The sequence below is a fragment of the Rhodamnia argentea genome, chromosome 3 (assembly GCF_020921035.1).
Source record: "Rhodamnia argentea isolate NSW1041297 chromosome 3, ASM2092103v1, whole genome shotgun sequence".
Taxonomy (NCBI): domain Eukaryota; kingdom Viridiplantae; phylum Streptophyta; class Magnoliopsida; order Myrtales; family Myrtaceae; genus Rhodamnia; species Rhodamnia argentea.
The window spans coordinates 34,220,780-34,239,196 of NC_063152.1; the positions used below are offsets into that span (position 1 = coordinate 34,220,780).

The window sequence follows — 18,417 nt, forward strand, 5'->3', positions numbered from 1 at the left end:
ATCCCCCCCCCCCTCTCTCTCTCTCTCTCTCTCTCTTCTGTTGTTACCTGTAAACAGTGTGAAGATAACCGCAAAAGGCCACCTCCTTTCTGCGCCCCCGATCATCTCCACCTGTCCCCCTTCGCCTTCTCCAGCCCCCGATTGGCCCGCCCCTCTGCTTCCGGCGGTTTCTGCGATCTGGGTTTTGCCTCGGTGGTCGCAATCCCGAGCGGCGAATCGGGTGGGCGAATCTTGCTTTCGCCCGAGCACAATCGGAACATGGAAGCCATAAAGAGGCAAGCCAGCAAGCTGCGAGAGCAAGTCGCCAAGCAGCAGCAGGTGATTTCGATTGTTTTTCAGACTGAGCTCCGGCGGGCATTGGTTTTGCTGCTTTGGCGAATCGTTTGATGTTTGAGTTTTTCATGCGGGTTCTTGTTGTTGGTGGTGGTGGTTGTGGTGGTCCTGTTTTGCTTGTTTAGGTAGTTGTGTCTTAGCTACGCGCATAGTTTGCTTGGGATGAGCCGGATTTATTTGAGTTGTGGACTTGGAAATGTTCTATTCGTGTTCATTGATTTATTATGCTGTAGAAATTTGGCTTAGTATGCCATATAACTGGCATGGAAATGCTAGTTTTGCTCATAAATGGAGATAATGCAGTTATCTGAAGTTACTCACTGAGCTTCATCTCCTCCTCAATTGTGTTGAATGCTTTTCAGTATATATTTGCAGCAGCGAACATGTGTGGTGTCAGTGGGACTACGAATTGATAAATCTGCTCTAAGAGCCATTAGACTTCATCTGTCGGAGAATTAGTAGGAGAGGCATTAATCAGTCTCTTTGTCGAGTTAAGTAAACCTAAGATTGTATCGCAATTGAGGATACCTTCAATATTGTGTTCTTCTTGTTTCGGTAGGCAATACTGAAACAACTGGGGCATTTTGATGCTGATGCACTTATGGTGGATGAAGACGAGCTTCGGTGTTACCGGCAACTCCAGAATCTATACAATTCTACCAGGGTAGCCAAGGTAAAATGATCAAGTGTCTTTGACCTTTCTCAGGTCTTCCATCGGCATGTATTTTCTCTCTAAGAGTGGACTTTCAGATGTGATGCAAGCAATATGGAGATGATGATTTTGCTTGAGAAAAGTCTAAAACTATGTTATCTTGTACAGCATCTACAGAGGAACATTGTTCGTGGCGTTGAAGGTTTCATATCCATGAGCTCAAAGCAAATGGAGATAGGTGAAGATAGATTTTCTTTCTCATTCTCCATGCCCTTTTCAGTGCTGACGTCTGTATTTTGTTTCTATGTGGTAGTAAGAAAGTTGGCTGATGACTGCTGCAATTATGGAGTTGAGAACCAGGGCCCCAGTTCTGCTCTTGCGAGAGCTGCTCTTTCATTCGGTACATCGCATAATTCTATGGAAAGCGAGCGAGAGAACTTGCTTGGAACCCTAGGTCATCAGGTAATTCTGTTCACGTCTTTCATCCTTTGTGATGATAAATGGTCCTTTACACTAATTGCTGCTAGAAAGTCTTAATCGAGATTAACCAGCTGTTTTAGCAATTTTAGGTTCCATCTAATCATGTTACAGATATTATTAATAGGTTTCCGAGCCTCTACGGGCAGTTATAAATGGAGCTCCTTTGGAAGATGCACGCCACTTGACTCGCCGCTATGACAAGCTCCGGCAAGAGGTGGAAAACCAGGTAATCATTTTGGTCACACCTTCGTCAAGATGGTGTTAGAGGTATATTAAATGTGTGGTAAAATTGTTTTTTCCCCTCTCAGGCAGCTGAAGTTCTGAGAAGGCGATCAAGATCTAGAGATTCGGCTCAATCTGCAGAAAGTACCCTGAAGCTTAAAAGCGCAGAAGCAAGATTGACTGAGCTTAAATCAGCTATGATGGCACTTGGTAGAGAAGCAACTGATGCTATGTTATCAGTTGAGGATCAACAGCAGCAGATCACTTTCCAGCGTCTCCTTAAAATGGTAGTCTGCATATTTTTTAGTGGATCCTATTATTTTTATTGTTCTAGAGATTATGATTAGCAGTTTTCTGGTTTGTGCTCTTTACATGCCTGTTTCCCTAAGTCATGAGTATGCAGTTGAGTATGTACACTGAATAGTGAAACTCTAAAAGGATGAGGAGGTTGTTCAACAATTGGCAGACAGGATTTTGGTGATATTGGGACTATTTTAGTGTCAGTGCACATTACCATGTTGCAATTTTCGGCGTTATCACTTTTGCCGAACTGGTTTTATTGGGTTGGCTTCTAGTTTTGTGTTGCGTATTATGAAAAAATTAGCAATGCTGCTTTCCTCCTAATGCGAGTCTATTTCACAGATCCCTTTATGCCATTGCATATCTCTTACTTGTGAGTTTGATAAAGCTCAAACAAATTTGCTAGCTACTGTCTGAACATACTTTAGTATTTAGCTGACTTAGATTGCCTGATCAGGGATTTTTTTCCGGGTAGTTTTTGTTGTGGAGGTATGAATGGTAGTAACTTTATATCCTTTAGGTCCATACTAAATTTTCCGGCTAAATTATGAAGTCAAGCAAAATTGTCGACTAAAAATCTGGAAGATTATGGCGATGACTTTATGCCAATACAATTCTCTCAGTTAGTGATAGTAAAGTTGGCTATGTAATGTAGCTTTAGGTGCGGTTTATTGTAGCGAGTTTGAAGTATGCCTTAGTTTCCACAGTTCATGAAATTACAAATCCTCGGAATTACAGTTGCAACTTCTTTTGGGTACTTGGCATACTCTTCTGTGTTATCATTTGATGAAGATTAATGCAACACTTATGTCCCATTCAACCAACTATAAAAAATTTGGCCAAAACAGAAAACCAACCATAGCAAATTAGCAAATCAACCTTAGTAGAGGAATTTCAATATGTGGCGTATTCTATGGCGGATTGTGCAAATGCAACTTCTTTTAGGTTGGTTGTAGGATTGCATTTTCCCTCTGCCATTTGTTTGCGGTAGTTGTTGAATCAGTAGTGAACTTTTTTTGCAGGTGGATGCAGAGAGAGATTACCATCGAAGAGTTGTTGCCATCTTAGAGAAGTTACACTCTGAGGTAGGTAGCTCGTCATCCTGCTTTCTCATGCTCTCAGAAAACCCTCTTTAGACTTCTTCCCAGAATCCTACATTTGACTGATAGCTCTTTTATGCTATTTCATGTTATATTGAGTCGTTGCTGCTCCTATAGCGTGGCTAAATATGTTGTCTCTTGGAGTAGATGATAGAGGAAGAGCAATCAAGTGAGCCTTCAGTGACATCAACGATGATGCAGCCAGATGGGGAAGTTCCACTTGCTCATGAAGATGCCAAATCGAGTATATCGGATGATCATGGACACATTGATCCGTGCGAGAGCTACTTCATCGCAAAAGTAAGGTCTCCGAGCTGTACAGTTACAGGATTTAGAATTAAGCTGGTCATAAACCTTTTCAGTTTCTCTTCTCAGTCCTCACATACTTTCATGTGATCGCATTGTTTTTCCCTTCATGCACCATCATTTGCATTTCAGATTAGACTTGGCTTTAACCAGAGTACTTTGTGCATAATAAGTCCATTGCCGACACCACTGTTTTTTCTCCGGACTATTTAATTTGCGTTTCTCTTATTACATTGGCTGCCCTTTTTCACTTATCTTCTCTTTCTTTGTTTTACTTTTCAAGCTAATAGCCTAGCGCTTCACGTTTCAGGCCGTACACCCATTTGATGCTCAGGCAGAAGGAGAGTTGAATCTATCTGTAGATGATTATGTCATCGTTCGGCAGGTACTTCTCTTTTCGTCGCTGCAACTTCTGCTTGCTACCAATCAACAGCTACATTGGAACAAGTTTGCTCATTTCTGATGAAATGGGTTTACCATCTTATAATGTTGGCACTGCTATTAAACCGAGTGACATGTTCTTTTCCTCGGAACAATCTCGGTCCGCCGGTCCTGTCTTTCGTTGTGGATATGAGGTGGAAAAAGAAAAAAGAATCTGGGTTCTCAATCTATTAACGGCAACTACACCTTTTCGTTCCCACCGTAATTTTACTACTCACGTTTTGTTCTTCACTGAGGACGGTCTCTTTTCTGGGGTTTTCTCAAGGTCGCGCCCAACGGATGGTCGGAAGGCGAATGCAATGGGAATGCCGGATGGTTTCCTTCTGCTTACGTACAACGCCAAGAGAGGGCGCCAGCTAAAAAGGTACTGGAAACGACGAGCTCAAGAATCTGATGCAAAATCAATCTTGTGAATTAGAATCTGGAGCAAGATCTGTTCATGCCGTTTTACTTTGTATCATACGGTGGCTCATTATCGTCCGACAATAATCTGTTCTTTCTTTTTGTAAATTAATTTATTGGGGAATAAATCTGCCCTTCTCCTCGTACCCTGTCTGTTCGAACTATTGAAGGAAAGCAAATTGCATCCGATAAAACATAAGTGGATCAGAAAAATGTTTTTTGGGGTATGCCGCTTTGCATCTCTTTGTCTGAAAATATTTGATATTTCCCAACGGTCTATCGTGAAAGTGTGCTTGTTGTCCTTGTTAGTGGCACGAGGGATACGCATTGGGCATATTGTCTTTCAATCTCGCGAACAAAAGTATTCAAATACGTGACATTTTTTGGGTTAACGTCACGGAAAATGTTAGATTAATACATATGTGATAAGTTTACCCTCAATTTTTTTGTAATAACACCAAAAATTTCAAAGTGACGAATTTATCTCAAATTAATATTTTGACCACCGAAAAATCCAAATTGGTATGCTTATAATAAAATTACTCTTCTGTTAGTTTTCATTAGATTGGGATATTATTACAAAAAAATCCAAATTGATATCGATACGTCCGTTCAATTGCCACTTGTCATTTAACTCATCAAATTAAAAGTAAAATTTAATGGAAATTAATGGAGAATAAATTTGTCATAGATATATCGGTTTGAGGATTTTGATGGTAAAAAAAAAAAAAAGCAATTCGAAGTAAATGTGCCATATATGTACTAATTTAGGACCCATTAGCTTCTACTACATCAAAATTTGTTTTTGATCTCATTTCCCTAAAATTAGAAATCTGTCTTGACTAAGCTTCTTTCGATTGGTGAAGTGAGGCAAATTTCCGAATCGAGGAAACTATTTTCTTGAAAAATAACTTTTCCGAAAAAACATTTGCAGTTATCGTAAAATTTTAGCTAATCAAAATGAAAACCAAATCCCAGTAGCAAGTCAATTTGGTACGGCAGGTGTCAGCAGCACAAGTATTTATCCATATTATTTTTTTAAGGATCTATAAGGCTCTTCTTGCTCTAAGCAAGAAAGCAAGAACATACAAAAAAAAAAAAAGTACTTTCGTTAATTATACGACCAAAAAAAAAAAAAAAATAAAATAAAAATCTCTCTCTAGCCGGAAGGACGCGTGAGGCATTCCAGTTCCCCCCAGCCCGCTCTCTTTTTCTCGCTCGCTCTGAACGATGAGCTCGTCTTCTCTCTCGTTCCGTTTCGCGGTTCCATCACTGGGCTCGCGTCCAGCTCCGAAGAACAGACCTCTCAGCCTTCCTCGGCTTCGCCATCGCCTCGGCCTGCAAGGGCGCCGTCGTTCGGCGCGGTCTCTCTGCTCACGCCACCGCTCTCTCGGCCTCCGACCGGAGTCTCCGCGTCCCAATGCGTTCGAATCGCTCGGCTGTGCCGCTGTCTTCTTGGCTCTCGGCTTCGGCTTCGGCTTCGCCTCCGTCGCTCTCTCGCTTCCTCCCGTCGCACTTGCCTCCGATTCCCACACTTCCACCTCAGTTCACCAAGAGGAAAGCCAAACTCCAGGTCTTTTTTTTTTTGGTTGAAGTTATGATAATTGTCGTTTCTTGCTTATGTGGTGCTGTGCATTTTGTTCGTTGAGGGATGCTGATTTTGTTGTTTGAGCATGAATTAGGAGTAAACTGATTTTTGTTCGCTTGCTGGATTGCTGGATCATTGATTGGTTGATTGCGACTTTGCGAGTAATTTGTTGCTTATGCTTGAAAATGTGAGCGCAGATGGTGCTGGCGACGAGGAACAAGAGCGTGGAAGGAAAGTTGTAGCAAAAGAAGAGGAAGATAAGGAGTTGGAGGAAGCGTTTGAGAGATGGAAGTCCAAGTCGTACGCTTTGACTGTTCCGCTGAGGGTCGTTGCTCTTCGCGGCTCCGTGCCGCCTCCTTGGGTTAAGGTCTGCTATTTTGGATTTTATCTTTCAAATCTGGGGTCCAAATTTGGAGAAATGGAAATGGATGCTGTGCTCTTGCTGATGGCCTGGTTTGAATTTGCCTGATTTGTTTAATGTTGTGAAAATTTTTTGGTTGATGTATAGGAATTTATGCAGTCCCAAGGAAAGAGAGCAAGGCTACAACTTAAGCTGCGGGAGAGTCTTGACGCCATATTTTCAGACGTGTCAACTGCTTTTGCCAAAGGCAATGTCAAGCCCACATCTACTGCTGCTGCTGATGTTGTCACTATTGGTGACTCATGGCTTGATCTAGCTATAAAGACGGGCTTGATCGAGCCTATAGAAGGGGCAGAAGACCAGGATTGGTTTTCTGGCTTAAATGAAAAAATGGAAGGTACGCCATGAAATGGTAGATGCAGCCAATCACACACAGCAGTCTTTTTTCACAAATATTGTACGACAAGTTCATTCTACTGCCTCTATGTGCATGTCTATGTAATCTTGCACCTGAATAAGTAAACTTTGGAGGCTTGTCTTCTTAGTTGTGAGAGCAGAATCCTGATTGACAAGTTTTAAGACAATGCATTTGTCCTTTAAGTCCATTGTTTTGATTTTAAACCACTTGGATTGGTGAATCTTTGAATTTCCAAAGATTTAGATGAAGACTGGGCATGTCATTTGATTAATGTAGGAGCAAGTGAATGGGGACATCTCATTACCAGGAGCATGTTGTCTGTTTGCTCGGATGTTTGTTGCTCTCAACCAGATAGGCAGTTTGGTTTATTGTGGAGAAGGTTGGACGATTTTGATTGTTAAGGAAGTTTAAAGTTCTATAGGATGATGGGCGGCATTCTTGGGCTTGGAAATATCACACATTTGTGAAAAAGTGCTAATTTGCATTAATTACGAGCTAGTAAAGCTTAGGAAATGTGTTATTAAAGTCTGATGATGGTGTAATTAATACAACTGCTTGCTGAATCTCTGTTTGTGATTTGTCTTTGATCTGATAATTGCGCTTGCTTTGATTTGATGTATTTGTAGTTATTTTTTTTTTAATAATTTTCATTTTCACTGAAAAGATCTCAGGTACACTTGTGCAGGAATTGTGGGGGGGCTACTGATGCTGGTGGTAAAGTATGGGCAGCTCCCTATCGCTGGGGAAGCATGGTGATAGCTTACAAAAAAAGCAAATTCAAAAGGCTCAATATGGCTCCTATAGAGGTAACTTCTTGCAGCTTGATAAAGATTTTTCTAAAAGATTCTGTAAATCATGGAATGGTCCTGATCACTTTGCAATCAAGTATGTCATAAATAGCTTGGCAATGGTAACTGCTACCGCAATATTTAAGCTGCAACTGTGGTCCAGGCCCTCTGAAGCTTACATATACACAACATCATGAAGTCCTCTTCTACCTAATGCTTGTGGTTGATAATAGCATTGAATGTGAAAAGATACGCAAGTGTCCAGAGTTTGGTGAAACATGGGCTTGAAGTTTGATGTGAATGAAGTGCATATCTGTATCAGCATTTGCTCTGTAAAAATTAAGAGTGGCATTCTTTCAGGATGCACTCTCAGTGCCTTGCACAGCTGTGCAGTATAAGATAATATCATCTGTGCTTGTAGTAACGTGAACAGTGAGTGATATGAGGATTGATAGTAAGTTCATGGGCAGCCCAGTTTGCAGAGCTCCCACAATGCGGGGGGGTATGGGGAAGGGTCAAACCACTTTGGGTCTGTATGCAGCCTTACCTTGCAATGTTTCCTAAAGGCTGTTTCCTTGGCTTGAAACCATTACCTTCAGGTCACATGGCGACAGCAAATTATTGTGCCAAGGCCCTCCTTATGGAAACTAAGTTCATGGAGAACTCAAAAATCATAGATGTGATTTTCCTATTAAAAATTTATCTTCAAACTTTCTGGTGGTTTCAGAGAGCCATTTGTTTCTAGTATTCGGCTTGATGCCCTACCTTGATCTCCTTCTTGAGTGTATTGGACGTGGAACAAGTCCTACAATATCAGTCCTATTTATATTAGGTTTTAAATTTGTGCTTAGCGAGGATCATAAGTAGAAGCCAATAACAAGATGGTGGTGAAGATCTTTAAAGCATGTGCACAATAAGACGTGAGCCCATTTTTTAATAGTACCAAGCTCATGTTCAAACCCTTGGTGGAGGAGAGCAAAGTGCTGGCCCGATTTATATAGTACGGACGAAAATTTTATACTTATTGTCTTAAATTGCTTGCAATGAAGTAGATCAAGCTTGTCTTCTCAAAATCTAGACAGACAATGACTTGGTTAGTCCCAATAGGAAGAACAAGCCTGCCCAAACTATAAAAGGTTGCTCTTGCTCCTCATGAATCAAATTTAGAAGTGGTTTTATATGGTATGTGATCTGTGACAAATTCATTTCAAACTGGAAACAAAAAATATGGTTTTCTTCCATGTAAGTTGGTTTGTTTCCTTTTGACCCAAAAAAAAAAAAAAATGGTTTATTCCCTGTACATGGGCAAAAACCAAAAAGACAACTTTGGATGAAGCTTGCTGGTTCCAGTGTATAAATTGGAAATTCTCATAAAGGATATAATATAATTTATGATTGTTGTTGTATTAATTAACTGCCTTAAGCATCTTTCAACTCATAATACCGAGCAACCAATTGAATAGAGAATGCAATGTAGGAAACACCATAGGACATAGGACAACTCACTAGCAACCCTGAACAGGATATGAATGCTATCTATCTCTCCAGCTCATGTTTAAATAAATATATACTCCTTCAGATTCAACACCCTGCGGCTCCCCTTTCATATCTGTGCTTCATGGGACTGTCGATTTATGAGAAGAAAGTAAACAGAGGAAAATTTTTAGTGGAAAAACAAAGGCTTTTCATAGATTACTTCTCCATTTTTTCCGTAGGTGAAGGATTTCCTACCTAGCATGTATCTTTTTAGTCAGAAGTTCCTTCAATTTCATGAAAGCAGAATACTGTAAAACTGTTCTCTTTCAAGCAAACTGCTGAATACTTGGACATATCATGTTCTTAAGATTTGAGAGCATTCCTTGACTCCCCAAAGAACCAAGCAGGTCAAACTAGCTTGCATTTTGCTCAACTTGAAGTGGCATGAGTTAGATAATCATATAAGATACTTTGAATTGTCATGATCTATGAACTTTTTGCCTACATTAATTGCATACAGTAATTTTAGCTTTCAAGTAAGATTTTAGGATTAACAGTTTTTGCATACATTAATTGCATACAGTAATTTTAGCTTTCACGTGAGATTGTAAGATTTACAGTTATTGCTGTATTGCAGGACTGGAAGGATTTGTGGAGGCCTGAGCTTGCTGGGAGAATTTCAATGGTTGATAGTCCTAGAGAGGTTATTGGTACTGTTTTGAAGTACATGGGGGCATCATACAACACAAATGACATTGACTCAAAAGTAGTTGGTGGAAAGAATGCTGTCAGGCAAAATCTGGCGTCACTTGTAAAGCAGGTGTAGTAGAGTGCAGTTAGAACACCCATTCCCTCATAATGAGCCACCTTGATCTTTTAAGAAACTATAACGTGAGAACTCAACCTGATTTCCAAAACTAGAGTGGTAGTTGTTCAATTGCTTGTGTAAATGGGGTGGCTTGTTAGTTTCTCGAAGGTGGTCAGAATCATATGATGTTTCCATGGCCATGAATGAATCTTCCAACATTTATTAAAAGCATTTGACCTTTTAATTTTTTTCATGTGGGAAAGGGAACAGCTTATTGCATCTTGTATATTTCAAAAGCTAAAGGCTGGGGTCTTACTTCCTGCAGGTTCGACTCTTTGACAGTACTCACTATTTAAAAGCTTTTGGGGTGGAAGATGTATGGGTGGCTGTTGGGTGGAGCAGTGATGTCCTTCCTGTTGCCAAAAAGATGCGCAATGTTGCTGTCATTGTGCCAAAATCTGGAGCAAGCTTATGGGCAGATCTGTGGGTATGTATTTGTGAAACCTTGTCTCTTCTTTATATTCATGTGATTCCATCTGTTAGTGACTGCTCACTAGCAATGTAAGGAAGCTAGTGTACTAGAAAGAGTATTACATTGTTGAACGGAGCTCTTGGATCTTTCTCCGTCACCATCAATATCATGTCCTGATGGTATTTTCTCATGATAGGCTGTCCCTGCTGCCTCGAAGATAGGCACTAACCAAATCGGAGGTCGCATTAGAGGCCCATCTCCATTAATCCATCAATGGATTGAATTCTGCTTGCAATCTGGAAGAGCACTACCTTTCCAACAGGGAGTACTTCCAGGTGCTGTTCCTCTGGCCATTAATAGCCCAGTCATTGAAACGCCAAAAGAGTTCGCCAATGTTAATAGGCCAAAGCTAGATACGAACCTTGTGGCTGGAGTACCTCCTCCGCACATACTTAACAGGTGCGAGTTTTTGGAACCACTGCCTGAGGCTATGGTCTCTGATTATGAGTGGCTGATTAGAAGTATGCAGACATCTGGCCCTGGTTTTATTGAGCGTTTGCAGCATAAGATGTCTATGGTGATACGGGTCCTTCAGCTCAAGCTTCATGCCAAGATAAGTCGAAACAACGCTGAGTCATGAGGTGCCAAACTTAATTAGCTGATCGGCGGAGTAGTTTTCTCTTCCTTTGACTTAAAAGGACACGAGCACAAATTTATTTAGAAATGCGAAGGGCACTCGAAGGAAATGGAAATTGATTCTCTGGAAAATGCAATAGATAATCTTTTGTCAAATTTAGTCATATGCGTCAGAAAAGGCTTCTTTTTGGATTCGAACTTCGTTGTCATGCAGATACTTATCGGGGCAATACCATGTGTACGGGATACAGTAAATGTTATGAAATGACATGTTTGTAATTGGGCTACTCCTGTAACAGCAGTTGTGAAAGATTCATTAGGAAGAGGGGAAAGCTTGTTGTATATCTTGTCAATGTCTTCTCTGTTATGGTTTTTCGCCCTCAGGTTATTGCTTGAACGGTGACTAAGGGCGCGCATGATAACATTTCGTAAAAAAATTTCTGCTTCAGAAGTGCTTCTGAAGCTGAAATCCGTTTGGTAAAGACACTTCAAAAGTGCTTCTGAAATTGAAATCCGTTTGGTAAAAATATTGACTTCGAGTAGGAATTTCTACTTCTGAAAGAGATTTCTACTTCTGGTTGGATTTTTGGCCAACTTTGAGAAATAAAAGTTTGTGCTTCTGGCGCCGGTATTTGATTAAAAGTAGAAATTTTAGAAGTAGAAATTTTATCAAACGTCTTTTTTTTTTATCATAAATCAACTTTTGATGGAGAAGTTGAAAAATCAACTTCTCCTTTTGATGGAGAAGTTGAAAATCAACTTCTGCTTCTGATGGTTTTGCAAAGTGTTGCCATGGCGCCCTAATACTCTCAATTTTGGTGTTGCTGGTTAGTATCTTTGTATTGTACTATCATGTTATCTTCATTAAGCCAAGAATTTGTGCTGAATTTACGAAAATCCTACTGAAAAGGAAAGAAAAGAAACATCTCTCGTTCTCGTGACTCTGAGTGACTACAATGAATCTTGGAATGCACACGTGCATGTCTACCGGAAACTATAATTAAATTAGCCCAGTCAACAAAATGTATTCTTAAAAGTAAGACGTGCAACCTACCAATTGATGAAAATTGTAGGATTGACATTTGCAATCATCATCAGCTTGTTTTTCCTATGAAATTGACCATACACGTGGAAGATTAGTCAAGTAAAGTACTAGATGCAATTTCCAAGTGCAGATATGTGGGGGTGTACCGAGATCATGTTAGCCAAGACGCTAAAAGGAGCAAATCACTGGAGATGAATTCAGATCTTATATATATATATATATATATATATATATAAATTTATTGTTCGTTGATTTTCGTTAAATTAAATTATTTTTACAAAAATTTTGAAATTGATATATTTGTAAAAAAAATTTCAAACTGAAATACTTGTTCGCTATCGCATGTCATGTAACTTAATAATTTAATATTAATTTGAGAAAACTAACAAAGAGCAAATTTATCGTAGGTGTATTAGTTTGAGATTTTTTATAATGAAAAATGGATTTTAATAAATTTATTAGAGGTGTATCAACTTAAAATTTTTCGCGATGTTAACCTTATGGGAAGAAAAAACAACCAATGAAGGGGGACCCACCCCCTCCACACTCTTACTTGCACCATACGCGGACACAGTAGACCCAATTGCAAAGTTCGTTTTGCTAATCGTCCTCTTTCTTGTTTGTTCGTTTTGCTCTGAGAGAGAGAGAGAGAGAGAGAGAGAGATGACGAGGGGAAAGCAGAAGATCGAAGCGCAGAGAAAGAACGCCGAGAGGAACCAGAAGGCCAAGGGGTCTCAGCTCGAGGCCAGAGTCGTCGGCCTCAAAGTCACCTGCCCCATTTGCAAGGTTTCTCTTTGCCCTTCTCTTTTTCCGCCTTTAAAAAATTTCTCTGCACGCGTGGAACAGATCTTTGATTTGATCGAATCGGCGATGGGGCGTCGCTTTTATCGCATCGTCGATCCGGGTTTCATTTACCCATTTGTTCCCTTTCTCAAAGGTTTCAGCTTTATTATGGCTATGAATCATTTCGTTAAATTGGAAGCATTTGAGCTGCGAGTACGAATGGGGTTTGCTGTGCGCATTTCGATGAGAAAACCAAAATCATTTGTTGCCGTCGTTGACTTATGTGGTGGTTAAATTACAGTTAAGAGTGGTGCGTATGTGAGTGAGTGTTTGGAAAGTTTCTTCTGGAGAGGATATCCGTGCCTGATCTTGGTGATATGAGGAGCTGAAGTTTTTAACTGTGGTGGGATACCTCCTTTTGCCTCGCTAACGAGGTGGCGTGAGAATCTTTGGCATCCTCACCGAAGAACTCCAATTGAAGCTTGCTGAACGTCTTTAAACTGCAAGGATAACGAACTCGATGTATTGAAGGACTTTTAGTGGTTATATGTTGTGGCACAATTGGGCAGTAGCTGAGGAATGCACAATTATATTGCTGCTTCAGAAATGCGATTTGGGGTTGTTCTCGCAGCAGTAGATGGACACTCCATTTGGATGGCATAAAGATTCTCTCTTAGGCGTTATAGTTCTGCTGCTTTTTGGTAAAAATGACAGCTTTTTTCAGAGATGAAACAGTTCTAAGTATGCACCTAGTATAGTTTTCCTTATTTCTTTGTCCTGATTATTGACCTTGATAGTTGGCTTTTTATTCTTGCATCATTTTGACGTATTTTGAGGTACACTTAGGATATGTATTGACCATGTCCAATGTCCTTTTGCTGGCGTTGTGAAGATTAATTACTCTTCTATATCATATTCGATGCTTCAGTTGCTGGAATTTTGAATTTTGCTCAAAATTCCTGGGGAGTTTTACATTTGGGTATTGATAAGACTATTCACTATTTCTTGAAGCTCCATCTCTCCCCCAGAGGAAGAATGCGATGCTGTGGTAGGATGAGGGGAAGGTCAAATCTTAGGTGGACCAAACGTTGGAGTGAACTGAGTGAAATGTTAAAGAGAACTTGTGGCGGCATGCCAGTCAAAAAGGAATAGGTGACATGAGAAGACTTGACGCAGCGGATTTCATGAGGACCCTGAAATATATGGATCTCGCAATGTCATGACACTTTCCCCGTATTCAAACCCAGTGAATGACAGAACAAAAGGCTTCACCTACTGGGACTCGGTTTCATGGATTCAAGGGGCCCCTAGCAGCAAAAGACTTCCAAGTTCTGTCTTTCATACAACTTTTTCTTTGACGAACGTTGTTTTCATCCTAGTGCAACTGTTTGAAGTGAAATAAGCAGTTAGCTGGATATGTTGGCCTAGATGCTGGCATAATATGAGGAAAAGGAATACTCTAGTTTAGGGTTATTCCATATGTGAATAGTGCTAGGGTTATTAGCCAAATTGGAGGATGGGTTTCTAAACATGGGGAAGTTGACACTGATCCGTTGGAATATCTGGTTGTAATTCAGATTTGTGGCATGTCTACTAGAGGATATGGTATTGATGCATCTTATGTAGTTTATTACTGCTGCTAGGATAAGTTTTCACTAACTTTATGTAGGCAGGATCCTTTATTGGACAAGGATCAGATATTAGCTTTTTCTGCATGAAAGTTCTCTCTCGATCTCTCAATCTTGAGCGCACTCCTTTCCTTTGAAGATTTTATGTGTATGTCCGTTGTCTCACATGTTTTTTTTATCAATGATATGCCAAGTCAAGCATTTTTTATTCCCCAAGTTCCTTTGTTTGTTTTCCATTGCGCACCTCTTCTTGTACCTTTTTGTTTAGCTAGTGTCAGCTAACACGTTCAGTCTTATGGCAATGATTAACTACATTGATGCAATGCAGTTCATTGTTCTTTTTGTCTCTTTACCAGGTGCAACTAGCAAATCAGAATCAAATTGGTGATCATTATGCTTCCAAACATCCAAAGGAAAAGCCACCTACTGACTCGAGCTGACGGCACATTTCATTTGCTGAAAAATCTGGAAACCGTGGAGAAAACATTGATCCACATGTAACAAGGGTCTATGTGAAGCACAATAATTTGACTCGTATAATATGATGCTGCTTCTGCAAGTCTGTACTGCAACTGCATTTGAACTCTCGCACTGTTGCTTCTTCCTGGTTGCTTGGAGTCAGTATTCGTATCATCTACAATGGTAATTCCGTATCTCTGGAGAAACTCTAGGTATCTTTGATCTCAACAATTTCTCTGCTGCTCAAGTACCTCGTTATTAGGACATGAGGTGTAGTCAACCGGATTGATTTCAAACCCTCTTCCTGAATATGAGCACTCGTCATGAGAGCTCTTGCTTAAGGCTATCCTTGAAAGGTTGGAGTGGGAACCGGTATAGTTGATATGATCGCTAATGGTGACCTTGGCATACCGTGTAACGTAACCACTGTACGTAACCGCTGTAAGTGACAAATACGATAAAAACTCTTTATCCTGGTTGAGTTTGCTGGGCGCATGACATTAGACCATAGATAACTTGTCGAGTGCATCAACAGACATGCGGACGAAATTAAGATCCATAAAAAAGACGCTCATCATTTTCAATTTGTTGAGATCTGAGAATGATGGTTGCTGCGTAAGTGAAGTGTTATGGTGCGTGGTACTGCCGTAAACATGGGTAGGATAAATGTTGATGTCTACAATGATGGAAGCTAATTCTGGTATAAGCAGAACTCTCGGTTACAATGGAATAAGAAAGTAAATGAACACTGAATAAAATCAATCGCCACGGTTAAGCTTGTTTCGTTTCAACAGAATTCCCTCGATATATAGAGACGAGTGAAGAGCATAAACTGGATCAGAAGGATAAGGCCATCCACCATAGACATCCTGCAAACCAAATCTTGAACTAATGGTGCTACTACCGCGACTCTTCACCGCTCGTAGTAACTGAGCTTGTATTACATTTCAACCAGAATATGCAGGACAAAAGAAAAAAGCATTTGAAGAAATGTATAGCAAATACATACAATTACAAATATTACAAAGTAATAAAGGAAAAACCTTTTCTCTCTACACAAAGACCAAGACTTAAGAGAAGATTCCTACATGAAATTTTGCTCAAAATGTTTCAGTCATATGTGCAAGACGTACCTCCAAATCAATAAGACCCTTTAGTAATCTCTCTGGCCTATCCACAGTATAGATGGGAACCACCGTCATCAACAAAATTAGGTCAGTAAAGCTATCCCTTTAGCCACTTCATAAGTCGGTCTCATGAAGAAGCTTGTTCAAGAGGGTGTTTAACAGAGCATCCCTTCTTTCGGCTCGGTTCTCTTCCCGTAACCTCCTCTGCTCTTCCTGCTCCCTCCAAGCCTGCTCAACCATCAGCCTCTCCCTCTCGAGCTTCTCCATCGACTGTCTCCATTCCTGCTCGTACAGAAGGCGCTCATGGGCACGCCTCTCCATCATATTCCTCCACTGCATCTCCATCACCTGTTGCTGCTTGAAGAATTCCTTGAGCATTTCCAAAGTATCAGCACCGCTGCTCCCACCAGAAACTCTGCTGGTCCCACCTGATTGCTTGTTGGTCACGACCTTTTTGGCCTTCCTCTTACGAGAACCGACTTTCAAAGGCCTCTCCTCGTCGCTATCATCCTCATCTTCGTCATCAGCCTCAAAGAGCTCATCAGAAGATTGATAGCCGCCGTATCTTTTCAACCTTTTCTTTGCTTGGACAGAAGTCCCTTCAGATTCAAGATGAAGCCGCTGCATGTTCTTCGCTCTTTCGGTGAATACCGCGTGCAGTTCCTCGAAAAAAGGACATTTCCGTCCGTTCTCAGGGTCCGATGTCTCCTTCCCCTGAAATCACAGCGAAGCAGGCACTCATTATAATGAGCTGAAAAATCTATCCAAAAGTGCAACTTACTCATTCAATGGCCTTCAACAGATTAATAACTAATTCAAACCTGCATACAGAGGATCGCCTAAAAGCAGAGAGCAAGACAAGAACTTGAGAACAGGGGCGACACAGAAACAATGCAGAGGAGGCCATACAAAGTTAGGACCCGCTTAGCTTAGCTGACAAAGCCATTTTCCAAGATCAAAGAGGTTTCTTAAAGCTTGATAAATCAGTTTCAGTTCTAAAGCGCCGCTTGATTAACCGATATTGCGGAATAATCAGACCGAAACCAGGGGAACATCTCGCAAAGACAGCCAATTTCTCAGACTCAAAACCAGAGATACATTACAGGAAGCTGAGAAACGCAAAACATGGAAAGGAGAACGCCACGCATAGCTAAACAAGAAGATATGGATTCATTCCAGAGGTACAAGAAAGAAAAATTCTCGTTCTCATTCGCCTATTGAACCCGCACATCATTGAAGTCTGTTCAACAGATTCAGCTGAATATAGGCCACACCTCCACAACCACAAACAACATGCGAAAAGCTACCTTGTAGCGGTTCAACAGATTCTTCCACTTGCACTTGCACTGCTCCGGCGTCCTCCGGTAGCCCATCTCCTTCATCCGCGCGCTCACGATCTCCCACAGATTCTTGTTCCGCTTCGCCGCCGTGAAATCCCTCTCCAGCTCCGCTCGTATCCTTATGAACTCCCTCGTCTCCTCCTGGCTCCACTGCGGCTGATGCTGCTGCTGCTGCGGCTGCGGCTGCGGCTGTGGCTGCTGGGGTGGCGCCGCCGGACTCAGGAGCGACGACGCCATCATGCCGATCCGGCCGAGGGACTCGCCGTCGTCGTCCTCGCCGGCGAACATCGCCGTGAAATCGGAGCTCGACGCCGCCGTCGTTGATCCGCGGGTTCTTAGGGTTTCTCAGGCGACGGGTTTTCGCGGATTCCGGTGGAATCCCCGTTGGTGCGAGTGGAGAGCGCAATTTGTCGGAAAGCCCAGGCGCTTTCGCGCGTATTTATAGTTATGCCACTGGGCGTTTTTAATTGCTCTCTCTCCGCTCCGCCTGCGGAGGCGACGGCCTGTCGTTTTGAGGGGCGACGGTGGAGGTCGAAACGACATGAGGCGGGGACAAAATGGTAAATGCCGGTGGGGAGGGACGGGGAGATCGGGAGCCTCAAGGTCAAAGAGGTCGGTAGGGGGTTGACTCTTTGGGGCCGTGGCAAATGGTTCAACGAGTTGGACTTTTGCTTTGGCGCTCCCTTCCCTCCTACCCTTTGGAAGAGATCGACAACACGTGCAAAATGAAGAAAATTGTAAAAAAAAAGTTAAATTTTTATTATACTTTTATCAATTCTATTCTAAATCTTTTAATTTTATCAATTAAGTCTTAAATATTTTCACTTTTTATCAATTGAGGTCATACGACCAATGATAGCTGGAAATCGGCGACGTGAATATCGGACATCCTACATGACACGTCCCCGACGTCCACATCGATATGCGATTAGACAAATTTCAAAAATTTTAATATTTTCAAAGTTTTATTTTTACTTTTATCAATTGAGTTCATACGACTAATGATAGTTGGAAATCGTTGACGTGAACATCGGACATCTTACATGACACGTCCTCGACGTCCACGTCAGATATCGATTGGACAAATTTCAAATATTTGAATATTTTGAAAGTTTTATTTATTTTTTTTTTTTTTTTTTAAATCATCATACGTGCATATTTCTTCAGCTATCTGATGGACGAAGTGACTAAGCCATATACGATTTACAACATAATGCCCCAAACTTCTAGGGATAAAAATCAATACCTGATA

General features: G+C 41.1%; 3 protein-coding genes and 1 long non-coding RNA gene across 6 annotated transcripts; 3 read left to right on the forward strand and 1 right to left on the reverse strand.

Annotated features, from left to right (window-relative positions):
- On the forward strand, positions 1 to 4,380 carry LOC115728994 (SH3 domain-containing protein 2). The gene is made up of 11 exons (XM_048275803.1): positions 1 to 211; positions 247 to 318; positions 893 to 1,006; positions 1,154 to 1,223; positions 1,299 to 1,447; positions 1,590 to 1,691; positions 1,774 to 1,974; positions 3,010 to 3,072; positions 3,235 to 3,387; positions 3,704 to 3,778; positions 4,100 to 4,380. The coding sequence occupies exons 2-11, from the start codon at positions 259 to 261 to the stop codon at positions 4,226 to 4,228; spliced, it is 1,116 nt and encodes a 371-aa protein (XP_048131760.1). The 5' UTR covers positions 1 to 211; positions 247 to 258; the 3' UTR covers positions 4,229 to 4,380.
- Positions 4,381 to 5,452: 1,072 nt separating this feature from the next.
- On the forward strand, positions 5,453 to 11,125 carry LOC115728990. 2 transcript variants are annotated; one of them, XM_048275801.1, is made up of 9 exons: positions 5,453 to 5,809; positions 6,022 to 6,191; positions 6,333 to 6,582; positions 6,880 to 6,982; positions 7,289 to 7,409; positions 7,862 to 7,924; positions 9,502 to 9,687; positions 10,001 to 10,162; positions 10,344 to 11,125. In XM_048275801.1, exons 1-9 carry the CDS (start codon positions 5,467 to 5,469, stop codon positions 10,785 to 10,787), a joined length of 1,842 nt encoding a protein of 613 aa, XP_048131758.1. In that variant the 5' UTR covers positions 5,453 to 5,466; the 3' UTR covers positions 10,788 to 11,125. The 2 variants fall into 2 exon arrangements, with proteins under 2 accessions (XP_048131758.1, XP_048131759.1); XM_048275802.1 differs by lacking the exon at positions 7,862 to 7,924 and having other exon boundaries at positions 7,268 to 7,409; positions 9,505 to 9,687.
- A 1,241-nt stretch (positions 11,126 to 12,366) lies between these two features.
- Positions 12,367 to 14,904, forward strand: LOC115731811. The gene is made up of 2 exons (XR_004014284.2): positions 12,367 to 12,614; positions 14,596 to 14,904. It is a non-coding gene; the product is annotated as an uncharacterized LOC115731811 (long non-coding RNA).
- An 893-nt stretch (positions 14,905 to 15,797) lies between these two features.
- On the reverse strand, positions 15,798 to 17,708 carry LOC115728142 (trihelix transcription factor GT-3b-like). Of its 2 annotated transcripts, none has more exons than XM_030658475.2 (2): positions 17,100 to 17,708; positions 15,798 to 16,539 (listed from the first exon to the last, which is right to left on the reverse strand). In XM_030658475.2, the coding sequence occupies exons 1-2, from the start codon at positions 17,451 to 17,453 to the stop codon at positions 15,940 to 15,942; spliced, it is 954 nt and encodes a 317-aa protein (XP_030514335.2). In that variant the 5' UTR covers positions 17,454 to 17,708; the 3' UTR covers positions 15,798 to 15,939. The 2 variants fall into 2 exon arrangements, with proteins under 2 accessions (XP_030514335.2, XP_030514336.2); XM_030658476.2 differs by having other exon boundaries at positions 17,133 to 17,701.
- Positions 17,709 to 18,417: the final 709 nt, after the last annotated feature.